The 15,462-nt window shown below is 46.0% G+C and overlaps 2 protein-coding genes across 5 annotated transcripts; one reads left to right on the top strand and one right to left on the bottom strand.

Annotated features, from left to right (window-relative positions):
* Positions 1-1,606: 1,606 nt before the first annotated feature.
* WHR1 (winged helix repair factor 1) lies at positions 1,607-8,560 on the bottom strand. 4 transcript variants are annotated; one of them, XM_083160098.1, is made up of 7 exons: positions 8,412-8,560; positions 6,162-6,316; positions 5,147-5,292; positions 4,616-4,851; positions 2,148-2,245; positions 1,911-2,058; positions 1,607-1,826 (listed from the first exon to the last, which is right to left on the bottom strand). In XM_083160098.1, exons 2-7 carry the CDS (start codon positions 6,268-6,270, stop codon positions 1,781-1,783), a joined length of 783 nt encoding a protein of 260 aa, XP_083016224.1. In that variant the 5' UTR covers positions 6,271-6,316; positions 8,412-8,560; the 3' UTR covers positions 1,607-1,780. The 4 variants fall into 4 exon arrangements, with proteins under 4 accessions (XP_083016224.1, XP_083016225.1, XP_083016222.1 ...); XM_083160099.1 differs by having other exon boundaries at positions 8,378-8,555; XM_083160096.1 differs by lacking the exon at positions 8,412-8,560 and adding an exon at positions 8,282-8,325.
* A 41-nt stretch (positions 8,561-8,601) lies between these two features.
* DXO (decapping exoribonuclease) lies at positions 8,602-14,650 on the top strand. The gene is made up of 7 exons (XM_083160095.1): positions 8,602-8,750; positions 9,580-9,964; positions 11,882-12,108; positions 12,356-12,575; positions 12,860-12,995; positions 13,607-13,701; positions 13,778-14,650. Exons 1-7 carry the CDS (start codon positions 8,627-8,629, stop codon positions 13,887-13,889), a joined length of 1,299 nt encoding a protein of 432 aa, XP_083016221.1. The 5' UTR covers positions 8,602-8,626; the 3' UTR covers positions 13,890-14,650.
* The last annotated feature ends 812 nt before the right edge of the window (positions 14,651-15,462 follow it).

The following is a 15,462-nucleotide window of genomic DNA, read 5'->3' as shown; positions in this document are numbered from 1 at the left end:
GACAAGTCACCCTACTTCACCCAAGTGTCTGTCACTCATTCACATCCAGCGGAGGCTTCCCACTGTACCACCACTGCACCAGTGGCACCCACTCTCTTCTACTCACCGCGGCTCAGAGACTCTCTGGAGGAACGCCACCTCCTAAGGGGTGCCGGACGGCTCCCCGACAGTCGGGATTCCGACAGTCATTCCTCCGATGTCGGAATCCCGACTGCTCCCTCGTGGGGGTCCATGACCCCCATAGAGGGAGAATAAAATAGGTGGCGAGCGCAGCTCGCCACCGTGCCCACAGCGTGGCGAGCGCAGCGAGCCTGCAAGGGGCTTCATTGCGCTCCCCACGCTGTGCAGTCGGGATTCCGACGTCTGACTAATGACTGTCGGAATCCCGACTGTCGGGCTACTATACCACACCCCTCCTAAGGACACGGTTTTACATATACAGAAGTGGAAGAGAACCTTACCTCGCATGCACTGGAAATTGTTTACAATGTCCACAACAACTTGGATCGACCTCCCCAGTACTGGTAGATAAGAAGGGTGACTATCCGTATACTCATGTTATTGCACTGAGTGTATCTTACCATTGACTTTTTAAACAACTTTTTATCATTATTTACCCCATTTGAGTGTATTGTCTATATTATATGTCATATTAAATCCCATTAATTTTATGAAATTTATACATGTTGATGTATATCTAGCGCAGTTCTCACCCTTCCTGTACCTACCGGTTTACCATTGGGAGTGACTACCCATTTTCCTTATTACTGCTGCTTGGACTAAAGCACTCTCATATCAAAGCACATTCCCCGAGATCTTGATATCTAACTAGCTTACCAAAGCCAATCTGAATCAGGGCCAAAGAGAACATAGATAAAGAGAACAAAGATAAATGCTTGACAAATGACAGCAAGTGCCTAACTGTCATTTGTCAAGCATAGCCTGTAACATGGCAGTTAGGAGCTGATTTGGCTGCTACTTTATCTCCGGTCAAGGCTTTAGTACATAGACAACATTATCTCTCCACACTTCCCAAGGCTTAGTGCCTCCAGCAACCAATCCCGTTATAGCTGTCATTTCTCTATGGCAATCGTTTTATGACCGATCATTTCCTTTTCTCTTTTGATCAGTGTTTAGTCCACATTGTTAAGGTGCCCATAGACTAGGCGATATACATGCCATTTGGGCACTTTGTATGCGATTGCGGCAATCGATCGCATACAAAGCGTCCAAATCACATGTACTTGACAGCAGGTCTGTTGCGACGCGCAGTCCCGTGTACGTCGCATTGGAGCCTGCGCGCCAGACCACCAGCAGGCTTGGCTGGGATCGCATGGGATATATCATATGCAAAAAGACTGCATACAATCTATCGCATGCGATTCTGCTGCCCGAGTAGGTCCTGGGCGACTCAAGGGTGGTGGTAGGCAGACGCCTTCTCCTAGGGGACAAGTTGCACAAGTGTATGGCCAGCATTAGATCTCTCTTCCTTTCTGTCTTCTACGTATCCCTTCCTTTACCTTTCCTACTTTCTTCAGGTGACCATTGTGATGCGCCTGCAGACTTTATAGAATAAAGTTTCAGAAAGCTGGACAAACTCTGCACATACTCACATCATGAAATACTTTAATAAATTATATTATATCTATATAGAAATATAAATGGCACAAATTCATTGCAGAATGGAATACAGGCATGTCCCACATCTGGAAGGGGGCTCATTCTGTATATAGGTCCCATTGCTCCGGCTCGGAACTAAAGGCTGGGAAGAGGCGCGACGCTATGTGTCAGATAAACGTAGGAGACTTCCCGAGGGTGTAGGGATGCTGCAAGCAGAAAATAACAAGATGAGTTTGTATCGTGTGTACTATGGGAACGGAGTGTTGAGCATGTAATACCCCGGCACTCACCAGTCCACAAGTCCTGCCCCTATGATATCATGGATGTGATACTCCATTCCCAGTCGGACAGCGGGGGGCGCTTTACGAGTGGAGAGATCCGTGAGCAGGACTTCTTTATAGCGAGATCTGCTGATCTGGTTAAGAATGGCCTTCCGCCCTGAGCGACAGAGGAGGAAACCAGGGGAGAGAGAACAATCAGCCAGGTGACTGGAGATCACCCACAGGTATATGACATACATCCGTTACCTTTAATAAAATGTGAGATGAACCTGCCGGCACCAGGGATGGACAGCCACCAGCTCCCAGCATCTCTCACTGTGAGCAGCCCGGCGTGCACCAGCTGCCTGAGGGGAAAATATACTCGGTCACGGTAAAGCAAAAAAGGAAAGTCATTGTGTGTCTGGAACAAACCATGTTACAATGCAGGGGGAGCAAATACAATTATTTTGTTTGTTTCTGTGCAGGGTAAATACTGGCTGCTTTTGCATGAAGCCCACGGATGTAAAGCCCCGTTCACCCGGCTGAGTGAACACTGGCGATGACTAGATTTTGAACGCATGCAGTCAAGATCTAGTCAGGAGATCCTGACACGTGGGACTGAGCACCGCAGTTGCTGGGGGGGGGGGTATGCACAGGGGGTTATGTGTATACCCTCCAGCCAGTCAAATCGCTTATGGGGCCTACACATGGGGAGATTTTGCAGAGTGATCTGTGCAATGTAGATTGCTCAGCAAGATCACTCAGCACCCAGCAATGCTGAGCGATCTGTCAGGGCCAGTGTACACCGGTGAGAACACTGTCCCTGACCAGTGATATAACCAGATTTATCCAGTATGCTGGATATTAATTGCTGGCCAATAGCGATGCGTGTGGCCGCACATCACTATGGCTATGGCCCCTACACACAGAGCAATGTAGGGGCATTTTATAAGTACATCACAGAAGCCGTAGCCATAGGAAGACTGGTGAATGGTCAGACAGGGTGTCAGGTGTTTTGCATTTATCCTTGAACTGTTCCAGACCAGCCATGGACCCCGTTGGATTTACCTTACCGTGGACACTTAACACCAAAAAGGACCCCAGTACCATCTTTGGGAGTGCCATTTCCGGGAGTCTCCCCCACTCTGGACGGTGACTCGGCCCTATCAACAACTTGGGCCTCGAGTCCCAGGGAGCACAAGCTACACCCCGGTGTGTCTACAGGTGGACGGTAACCCCCATCCATTATTTATGCATTTGCACAAAATGTTGTCTTCAGCACAATAGGAATGGACAGTTCTGCAATTTGATTTTACCTTCTTCCCCCCAATTTCATCATACCAGCACTTGGTCACTTTATTAATAAATGTCATATTGTTTTTAAATTGTACAATCAGTCCAATCCTTTATTTATTTTTGTTTTTTATTTATTTTTTATTTTTCATAAATGTATTTCTTAAATTCTATTAACATCTACCAACTTACAGCGCTGCTACATCCCAGTTGTTCTTTTTATCCAGTTTGGGCCTAACTAACCCGACATACCAGCAGCTGCTAGTGTCACAACCCACGTCACAGCGCCACCTACCACCCCCCCCCCCTGTGGAGGCATCTTTTCTTTCCAGTGTACTAGAGACGCTGGGCTGCAACTTTAGCAGTACAGGAATTTATTTAAAACATGTACAAAGAAGAAGACGAAGCACAAACGGAACTCGGCGCAAGGAAAATCTGTGAACACTGCATCGCACCAATACATACATTTGTCACCCATCAAACTGATCAGTGCTATCTGCCACAGTGATAATTTGCTTGGTGTGAGACCTGGCACGCTTAGAGAGGTTGTATGGTGAAACCACAGTGTATGAGAACACATCTGTATGCTGGCTCTAAACTAGTTTATAACCTGGTTTGCATAGTCACAAACACTTTTATCATGGCTACCCTTAGAACACTGGTTCTCAAACTCAGGGGCAGATTTCTTAAGCTCGGTGAAGTGATAAAGTGTCTGGTTTTTATCACCGGCCAATCAGGTCCTACCTGTAATTTTTCAAACCAATCCTGTAACTTCACAGTTAAGAACTGATTGGCCGGTGATAAAAACCCAGACACTTTATCACTTCACCGAGCTAAAGAAATCTGGGTACTTATGTAATATCTGGGCTCCCATTTTTCTTATGAGACCGTGTCCGCTCGCCACGCTTCGGGCACGGTGGCTCGCTGCGCTTGCCACACTATATAAAATCAACTCCATGCGTAGTTGGATAGTAGGGGTATGAAAAAATGAGGTGCATTTAACATGGGAGCCCAGATAATACATAAGTACCGAAATCTGCCCCTCAGTCCTCAGGACCCTCAAAATATTATGTTTTCTAGGTCACCTACCTAGACCACCTAGCTGGGGCACAGGTGCAGTCATTAATAACTGCCACATTTTCCAGACCACCTAGCTGGTGCACAGGTGCAGTCATTACTAACTGTCACATTTCCCAGACCACCCAGCTGGTGCGCAGGTGCAGTCATTACTAACTGTCAAATTCTCAAACATGTACTGCATTCATTCCTAACCGCTACATTTTACAGTTTGGGGCCATGAGGACCGAGTTTGAGAACTTTGCCTTCTATATTTGTTTGCTGGGCGCATTGGGTCTTCTCTGTGGCGTGATGCCAGGAGAACCAACTCCATGGTAACTGCAGCCTAATTTAAATTTCTCTCTACAATCGCCTCTTGTTCTCACGTGATCTCTCCATCGCTGAATCGGTGCTTCTCCATCATTTCCTCCCTGTTGTAGCTGATCTTAGAGGAGGCAATGAGGCCGGAGTCCAGGAACTTGCGGACAATAGGGGCTCCAGAACTCCCGTCAGCACTTTTGATGACAGTTCGACGCAAGTCCTCGATCATAATTACTAGGAAAGTGTCGGCATCAAACCCTGGCTGAACCAGGCACACCTCGCCTTTCTGCTGCAATGTGCTCTGCAAGAGGTAAAGGAGAAGGTCTAAGGGGGAACGTAACAAGCCTTGGAGAGAGATAAAATAGAGGTCACCCCAAGCAACCAATCTGCTTCTGACATTTAGCAACCAATCCGCTTCAGACATTTATCTAGCACAGTCTTTAACATGACATCCAGGAGTTACTCCACTTTCTCTCTTTGTATTGCTTGATACATCTCCTCCCAAGTAATGGACTCAGTTCAACCACAACTAGACTGCCACGGACTAGGCCAATAGAGATAAGAGGTGTAAGACAGGAATTAGAAAGGATACTCACCAACAGTCTGTCTGCAGTGGTGCGGTCTCGTATGAGACTGTACATTTGATGCCTCAGGAAAATAGGCGGGAGAGAGTCATTGTAGAGTTTGCGTGGGAAGAGAGTACACAGGTACAGTACAGCTTCTTGGGGCTCCTCTGTAAAATCTGAAAGTAACAGGAAACAAGAAGACACAAGCTGAGAGCTTCCGTAGGACTAGATAATGCGGATGAACTGATGCAGACGGGCCTTTTACTGGACCACTGCAGTGATCCCCACTGATGTACTATAGCTGAGGGTCTGCGTCAGGAAAGGGTCTGCTGACATTAGATTCTAGGGTTTACTTCTGCAGCAGCATTACAACTGAAATCAGGGCAGCTGTCACTACAGTGTAGCTATGGTCCCAAATTATAACAACTGTATAATAAGGGTGACCAAGAGACGTAACGATTCCACGGCCTGACTTATCACGTAAGATTGTGCCCACATAAGCAGATATTTATGCCTTATTCTGTAACAACATAGAGTAACCAGTGTCAGATTTCTCACAGTAAAATCTGCCACTTGTACCAGTGACTTCCCATAAGAAGCTCTCCCAGCAAATGACAGCCAGACATGCAGGAATATTTTATTTACATGGGTCTGCCAATCTGCCTGCAATAGCAGAGAGAGCTCTTACCATGGGAAACCACTCCCCTGCTATAACATCAGCCCTATCTGGCTTCTATGAGCTGCAACCAGTGCAGTCCCTAGAAGCCAGCCTGCTTAGCAGCACCAGAGTTAAGCCCCGCCCTCAGCACCACTGGACCCAAGCCCTGCCACTCAGTGACATCAGCTATTAATCAGCATGAAAACAGGGAGGAGAGGACTGCAGACACCCCAGCCACACAGGTGATGAACCGCCACTGATAGTAACATTTAAAATATTTTAGATCTCAGTCTGATTTCCTTTTTTTTTTTTTTGATCTATAACATCCTGCTGCCGTCAGCCCCTCGCATAAGAACTCTCTGCCTGAGACAGACCTCTGGTCATTACCTGGATAGGGTGAGGGGATCACATTTATTTGCAGTTTCACAGTCTCATCCTCTTTTCTTTGTTTCTTCACTTTGAAGGTGTCACAGATCAGCTTCCGCTTGCGGTCCATGGAGGGGAAGGGGAGAGGGGTAAGGGAAGGGGGACACCTTGATTCCCTGGCAGAGAAAATGTGAAGGGAGACGATAAAGTAAATTCTGAATGTAATTAGTAGGCGTGACATAAATATGCAAGTATATCTTCCATAATTATGTACCACGATGAGACATCGCTACTTATAGCTATAAATAGAGTATGTCCCTATAATTATCAGAAACCCGGACGACTGTAAGTCTGTGTGTGTGTGTGTATGTATATATCATACAGTACTTGCCTACCTGGCCCTCTCCTTCAGGGAGAAAATGCTCTGTTCCTGGACTTCCCTGGTAATGTAGGATTGCCAGCACCTGCGGTGAAACACCTTTCTTATCAATTACCTAGCTCCCCGCAGGTGATGGCAATCATTGGAGACAGGATTATATGCTTTGCATATGTATTTGCATATTTTGCCCATTCTCACTGGTTAGCGCATATTTTACCTAAAATCTAGTGATGGTGCATATTTTTCCAAAGGGGGGCACTTCACGTATTAGGGCCCCACCCCCTTTCCCCCCGTGAATCATGGCACTGCTTTGCCCTGCTGCTGCTGGCCAGGTAGAGTGTGCAGGCCAGGCCAATATGTGCGCAGTGTGGGGGACCTTGGATGTACGCTACGTCTGACACTGCTCTAGGGTGCCAATCAATTTTACTAAAAGTCAGTCGGGGCGGATGCTGTCATAAAGCTCCTGAAACCTTGCCTGCCCCTGGCCTGAGACTTTGCGCCAAGAGAGAGACTTCTGCAGCAGAGCAAGGTGGAAACGCCGGGTCACAGTGAGTATGTGGCGCAGGGAGGAAGCCTTCCACCGCGCCGCCCTCACATGCTATGCTGACATTAGAGGGTCTGTGTAGTTTACAAAATCTTACTACCGAACATTTGGAACAGTACCTGATTGTTTACATTTTCAGGAGTAACAAAATGTTAAATAATTGTTAATTATCAAATGTTATTCTACTTGTTACTAATTGTATGCTGATTTTTAAATAAGTTAAAATTACTTTTTTATTATTTTATGTAGCATATTTTAACACTTTTCATGTTGCATATAATCCTGTCTCTAGTAATCATACATTACAAGGAAAGTCCAGGAACAGAGCATTTTCTCCCTCATGGAAAGAGTCAGGTAGGCAACTGCTCCCAGGCAGTTTTCATCAGGAGCAGTTGAAACGGCTGTCAGGTCTCTACAGCTGTCATTTTTTGCAATGATGTGTTTGCAATAAAAGCTATTTTGTTTTTTCACTTACATCGCTGAGTGCTGGCTTCAATTCGTTCTACACAGAGGGGGTAAGTGCTTTTGTTCATGTATCTATGTGCCCTGCACCAGCTCCGTTATTTCTTGAACATTTAGGAGTGCCTAACCTGCAAAAACCTGCTATATACATACACATATATACGAAGGTAGCGTGCTACAGCATAATTTTCCATTCCAAGCACCCGGTGCCCTCCTTAAGAAAAATACATGCACAAACGTAGGTGGTACACACTTCTACGGGGTACATTGACCAAAGTCAAACTGCTGAAATACAATATAATGGGGCCTCGGTATCATGTATATAAAAGTCAGTGAGTGCAACCTATGGTCCCGATTCAGACCTGTTCACTGCCTGGCGAGCAGTTATCAGCCGCCCCGCCAAACGCACGGCCCTCCACCGAGCCATCTAGATGTGTGTGTGTGTGTGTGTGTGTGTGTGTGTGTGTGTGTGTGTGTGTGTGTGTGTGTGTGTGTGTGTGTGTGTGTGTGTGTGTGTGTGTGTGTGTGTGTGTGTGTGTGTGTGTGTGTGTGTGTGTGTGTGTGTGTGTGTGTGCGCGCACACACACAATGTATAGGATATATAAAAATAAAGTGACAATAAAGCAATATCTCAACGGTATTGTATTGTTGTATACATTGCAATATTTAAGTACAGAAAAAGTCTAAAAAAAATCGGGAAAGTTCGGAGGGACTTGAGTAAGGATAGATGAGTGTGATTCAAGTATTGCAGCTCACCAGCTGGTATAAGAATGTAAGTCCCCCATCCCCCGCCTAGTAACACAGATATGCTGGTACTTTCAGTTCCCCAACAGTTCGAGCTCTCACAATTACCCCCATGACCCAGAAATTCTACATTGCACCCAACTCCGATATCTCCTCCGCACTCCCGCACAGACAGGTTGCCACTGCCGCAAACACAGCAGCCTACAGAATCATGTCTCCGCCACCGCACACTCAGGGCTCAGCGAGCGGCCATTTTCCCGAAGACCAAGTCTCGATACGATTAAACCTATGACGGGCTGCCGAAACCGAGGACATAAAGTTAGAGAACGTGTTCCCTCTAGTGTAGGAAGTAAATGTATGAGGCGGAAAGGAGCGGTGTGTGAGTGGGACGGTGGTAGTACATCCGGGGACTTTGTGCATCACTTAAAGGGGTATAGAGGAGATATGGAGGCAGATACACAGACAGTGAGGGGCAGTGCAGGTGAGGACGCGCCCCTAGGCCATTGTGGGGGGTTCATTAACTGTATTGTATTAGCCTGGCGTATTGTGACAATGACCAGCAATGTATATATGTATATATGTGTGTGTCCATGGTTTAACAATTATTTGTGACTTAAGGCTTCGTGGTTGTAAGGATTGGTATTTATTGCCAAATTGGGCAATTTAAATAATTGTCTATAAAGTATTTCTAATTTATTATTAGAAATAATTACTGGCTTGCCCTGTCAGGATATGATTATTATTTCTTAGCATTCAGAGACTGTGATTGCCAGCAGAGACCACTTGCAATTTATCCACACACCACCCCCCAATGTGACCGCCATCGGTGCAGTTGCCAACCAGAATGATCCCCAGAGTGTATATCCAAAACCATGTTCACTGCTGTCATTCGCTGAATTGTCCAATCAGGTGCCGGACGGCTCTCCGACAGTCGGGATTCCGACAGTCATTCCTCCGACGTCGGAATCCCGACTGCTCCCTCGTGGGGGTCCTGGACCCCCATAGAGGGAGAATAAAATAGGTGGCGAGCTTCATTGCGCTCCGCACGCTGTGCAGGCAGGATTCCGACGTCTGACTAATGACTGTCAGAATCCCGACTGTCGGGCTAATATACCACACCCGTCCAATCAGATGTACATAACTTCCAATGGGACTATTCCACAGCCGATGCGGTGTATTCATACGTGGTGTTGCCATGTGGCCATGACATTGCACCATTGTTCATGTGTGTACCCAGCTTAAGATATTCTCCTGGGTTAGCAAGGAGCATCGCGATTGTGTTTAACCTTTATGAACATTCTTTCTTTCAGAGAACCCCCGTAAGAGAAGCCTTGATCAGGATCCCCAAGCTGCCCCACAGACCAAGTGTCCTCACGTTTCCACTCAGTCTTTAAGGACACACCACTCCCTCTACCAGGGTCCCTTCCCATTCTTCAGGCTGCCCTCTGAAGTTGGTTCTTTTTCACTGGACGAGAAGCGTTGCTACCATAATGATGCCAGGCGCAGGCGCTATTTTCGACCCCCTCCTGGTGCAGACTGGAATGGAGCTTCACTTTCATGGGACGTGATGGAGGGATTTGACCATCGCTATGTGCGTAGGAATGAAGATGAGAAAGAGGGTCTTCTGCATATTCTTACATGGCTTAAAGAGAATAGAGGACTTCTGGAAGCAACCACCCGTGGTGACAGCAAGAGGTGCAAAGATACGGGTGGAATTGGGTGCTGGGATACTAATTGCCAGTTTGTTTGTATGAGAGGAGTGAACAGATTGTTGTGCGCTGAATAGATGTTGGTTTTGCAAAGACCAGGACAGGAGTGCACAATAGAGATGCCGTATGGAAGAAACACATGGAGTGAGGTAGTGATTGGTAATGCACGAATAAACAGAATCAAGACCCAATCATATTATTGTTCATTCGAACGCATTTACAAAACCAGTGCAGTTCCTCTTTCCTGCCTGAGGTGTCGCTGTCTGCTTTGGTGCTTCTACTACAGCAGTGGTTCCCAAACTGTGCGCCGCGGCTCCCTGGGGTGCCGCAGCGATGTCACAGTGGTGCTACCGCTGTCTTTTTTTTTTTCTTTATTATGTGAGCTGCTGGGCAGCGTGTATGGAGCCTGGGGTAGTGCATGGAGCAGAGCGGCTGCCTGTGCCGAGTCAGCGGGCCGGGCAGTGTGTATGCCGGTAAACCGGCTAGCAGGCGCCGGAGGGGTCAGTGCAGGAACTGATACAGAGGTCTAGATCCGCCTCTGGTCTCCTGTGACACATGTCCCGGCAGCAGGATGACCGGGCGGCAGCAGCAGCAGGACTGAGCTGGGGGGAGCAGAAACAGATATCGGAGATAGAGCCGCTATCTGGGGGGGAGCCCGGCCATGCTGCTGGCCAGTGCATGAAGTCTCCTCAGCCTGCTGCCCTGCCATCCTCCCCCATCCAGAGCCCACTCCTGCTGCTGCCACTGCTAAGACTGGCCACTGGTCATTCTCCAGGGCCCAGACCAGGTGGGCTACATCACACAGTGGGGCTGACACTGCCACCCTGGTCTACAGACGGGGGAAGAAGGCTGACCTGCCCCGGTCTATCCCAGTAGTTGTTTCATGTGCTGGTGCTACCCAGGGCCATGCACAACCTGACCGTCTGCGGTAAGTACTACCAACATGCCGGGGGGTGATAGAGAGGAAGCTGGGAGAGCTGGCTACAGGACATGGTAGGATGGGGGTAGTAGTAGTAGTAGTAGAACAGGTGCATAGGGTCCAGCTGTAGGGTATGGACAAAGCACTAACCCCCATAATTAGTTCCACTGCAAGTCCCAGGATATAAGTCTAATGGAGCACTTGAGCACTTATAGTTTAAAAAAGTTTAGAATGTTTAAAATGTTGCATTGATTCATATGCTGGGAATTGTAGTGAAACACTATTTGTGTGATGAGTCCAAGTTGGGACATGGAAGGTGATGAGGAGAGACTGAAGGGGGGAGGGTCAAGATTAAACAGTAAACTGCCCACCCAGAAGAAAAGGCTAGATCTACCCCTGATTGCAGGAAGCAGAGTGGCTGCTTTTGCAAAGCCGACGTGTCGGGCAGTTTAACTACTTTAAAAAAGTGACAGCTCAGTAATTATTCTGGCTTAAGGGTGCCTTGAAAAAATCATGGAGACCCAAAGGGTGCCTTGGACTGAAAAAGTTTGGGAACCACTGTACTACAGTCTGGTCTGTATTTAGATGTACACCACACTATTATAGAAACACCACAGCAGACAGCGAAACCCCTTGGAGAGGAACTGCACAGGTTTTGAAAGGTGCAGGGTGCTAAAATAAACACTATATATGGTGATTACAGTACAATGGGGGTAATATTTTACTGTATGTCTTTCTACCTGTGCAATTAAGTGTCATACTGGTATATTTATAACCAGGCATGTCCAAACTGTGGACCTCCAGCTGCTGTGAAACTACACATCCCAGGATGCCTTGCCATAGTTTTAGCATTCTCTTATTGCAAAACTGCGCCAAGGCATGATGGGACTTGTAGTTTCACAACAGTTGGAGGACCATAGTTTGAACATGCCTGCTCTAAAAAAAATAAATGCATTATTTCAGTAAAGTATTTCTGTTCTCCAGACCAGTGGACCGAGACTTTGTCACCTGGCGCGGTCACCTCACTAAGATCCTGTGCACCCCATATGAAAATCAAGAAGGCTGGATTCTGGCAGTGACCTTGTTCAAGGGCACCCTTTACATCAGTGAGAGAGAGACCGCGGCTGCCTGCAAGAAGAGGAAAGAGCGGACCCAGGAGCAAGAGAAACTCATGTACTCCGGCTACAAGTTTGAAAGCTACCTCTGTGCTGGTGTGTTCCCCCTGTGCCATCCTCCCACTTGTGCTGCAAGGTCTGGCATTGCTGGAGCCAGTGCAGGCTACTGCACATCTCTGTGTGGATTGGATCCTGATTCTGGCTAAACACACAAAATGCTTTTGTTTAAGAAAAATATTAGTTTGTGTCCATTTATCGTCATTCTACTTTATGCATATATAAATAGAACATATTTTAATTTATCTTCTTGGTAGATTCTTTGACCGGTTCTCTCCTTTTTCAGATTCCCCTGACGCCGCTCCCTGCCCCACCGAAGTGATCAACACGAATGAGGCCTATTGCAGCGTCTTGCTGGGGCGGCTAAAGTCACACTCACTCCTCCTGTCCGGAGAGGTGGACTGCTCCGATCCATCCAGTGCTAACGCATCTCCTCCATCCTGCTACGTGGAGCTGAAGTCGAGTGCTGAGATCCGAAACCCGCACCAACAGCGCAGCTTCAACAGGTACTACGGTCACCATGACAGTCACGCCATAAGACTGTATGTAAATCTGTGTTTCGTTGCAGTTTTATGTAGAGCCTGCAGCGGGTGTAATGTATGTAAATTACCATTTAAAGTATATTCTATGAATTACCAATATTTGTAGTGATTGCTATATCATGGCAAAATGCAGCATTAATAGGCACCATTTAACAGGCACAAATATGGTGTAGTATATAATCCATCACTGTGCTTACCAGTATATGACCCTGTGTGGCATCTCATAGATATGTGCCACTTCCCACCAGGTTCAAGCTCCTGAAGTGGTGGTGCCAGTCGTTCCTCCTGGGGATTCCACTCATCGTTGCAGGCTTCCGGAATCCACAAGGGAAAATAGTGTCTCTGCAGAAGTATCCAACGTCAGAAATCCCTCATCTGGTTCGGGTAATTTAGACATTGAAGCAGTGTTTTCGGTTTTCCTATTCCCAAGTGATGCAGTTCAGGCCAATTGAACCCAGCTCTTTCTGGTGCGATATAATGAACGATATCGCTCATTTTGGGCCTTCCGAGTGATATTGTTCATATTATCGCCCAGAGTGTATGATATGAACAATGCACACTCCTGCAGATCGTTAACAACAAATCCTACCCCCCCCCCTGTACATGTGTAGATGAGGGAGAACATCATTAATGAGGGCATGCTGCAGAATGTCGTGCTGGCATTATCAAGCGGGTGTGCACCTATCCTGGCAATCAGCCGGGTCCCAGCGGCCGTTGATTGGCAAGTGTATATGGGGCATTAGTGACACAGGAAGAACTACATTATGTTCTCCTTACTCTATCCCTACTCTGACATATTGTTCCGTGATCTCAAGTCGAAGTCTCTCGTAGGTTCCTGTTGGAAGATGAAAGTGGCTCACCATGCTTTAGGCAGATTACAGTTCCAAATCCTAGTCCACCTGGCAATGTTTGGAGAGTTAGCAAAACAAAATTGTGCAAAACACATGTCGACCTACAGCCCAGATTCCATAAATAACCCATTAATGCTTTTGTAGGGTGACCAGCAGGGCTGGGATCCTGCCACGTGCATGAATTTCTGCAACGCTTTTCTATCTCACATCAAGAAAGTGGTGAGCACTGATGACCCGAGGTGAGATCTTTGTATTAAGAGCAGTTGTAAAGGATGGGCACTGCCACTGTTGTCACAGATATTTTTCTCGTCCTAGGGTGGTCTACGTGTTTTCCTGGGAAGTAGGTGCAGATATCACCTTCACTGTTGAAACCGATCCAGACTACCTTATTCTGCCTGACTGGTATGTCCAGGCCTTAACACAGTGATCCGGGACTGCTGAATCGTTGTTGAAGGGGAAGTAATTAGAATTCTGCAAGGCATAAAGTCACCGAACCAGGCTCCCGTCCGAAACATGAACCATCGTGGATTTGTGAGAGCTGGTGCCTCAAGTGTAACGTCTCCTGCGTAGAAGCTTGGGATAAAACTTACACTTTGTTCTCCGGTGATGGAGGACGTATTAGTTATCCGTGTGAAAGATGAACCAGGGGCTGGTCCTCGTTTTTTAAAGGATGCATAAACTGGAGCATTCAATACACTTTTGTAACCGTTTTAATTTAATGTAATTGGGTGTGTAAGCTGTTTGCTAAAGTATTGATTTCTTTCATTTTACTGTTACAACTAAAATATGTATAGCCTGTTGTACTAAAGTTTTGCGTTAACATTAGTGCTGGCATTGCAGTAGATTTACATATACTCTTAACTTTTTGCAAAAACGAGAATATTCATGTGTTGTGTAAAATTCAGTTTCTACTTTCCAGAGCGAGCAGGAACTGCAGTACATGTAAGATGTGCTCCCTGGTTGGTATTAGTCATCACTAGAGGGCAGTATAGATGAAGCTCAAACTCCTCCACCTGAAGAAGTGTATGTGAACATGTTTGGCTGCCTTGTTCCAGTGAATATGTCCAAATCACTCTAATGTATACTGATTCTGTAGGTCTACTGTTTGCGATCAAACTGTGCATTTCATCCCACTATATATGCATAAATGTGTAAAAAAAAAAAATCACAAATATTTTTGATAAATAAGCCTTTTTATGTGAGTACTTTCTAAAATTACTACATGGGGGCAGTAAATCTAATTACTTACATTTCTTTCTCTTTTTTTTTTTTTTTTTTTTTTTAATATTTGGTCACCCAAAAAAAAAAATCTCCGTAGATGATTTGGTTCAGTGTAACCAGTGAGGTTTTGGCCAGTGCAGCCACATTTTTGTGTGGTATTCAAGGATTTGGATTTGCCTGCCTGAGGTTAGGTGAAACAAATCCCAGCCGCACACCCTGGATTATCTGGTCTAACTGAATAACTCCAGGCTAAGCAATAAAAAGAGGTAGCAGATTGGTATTTTACTTTTAAAGCTACCTATTGTAATTTGAGTTTTCCATTTTATGTTTTGACGTGGATTATTAAAGGAGAGAGAAAAAAAGTTCCTTGTGTCCTACCGGGTCAACTTACATGTTACCCTAATACCAATACTGTAGTCTGCTCAATTGACACTGAATGGACCAGATGAGATTTTAAACATTTAATCTTAAAGGAAATTGTAAGTGATCCTTGTTAAATATTCAGGAAAGTACAGAAAAAACAGGGCAAGATGTCTATATTACCCTGAAATATTTGTGAAAAATCAATGATTAGGACAGGGATCAGGTGACTTCTAACCCCCCCCCCCAAAAAACAAAAAACAAAACTGAACACTCTACAATGGGGAATGTCATTTAGACTTTATGCAAAGAGCCTGCTTTCTGTCCTGCCCTTAATTGTTTATTTAAATGTTATACACCTATATTCTGAATCACATTTCAGCTACAACTTCTTGATGTCAAAATGTAGATCAAGTGGG

This window comes from Crinia signifera, chromosome 9, assembly GCF_055691185.1.
Source record: "Crinia signifera chromosome 9, ASM5569118v1, whole genome shotgun sequence".
In the NCBI taxonomy this organism is placed as follows: domain Eukaryota; kingdom Metazoa; phylum Chordata; class Amphibia; order Anura; family Myobatrachidae; genus Crinia; species Crinia signifera.
This window is presented reverse-complemented; position numbering and strand designations above follow the sequence as displayed.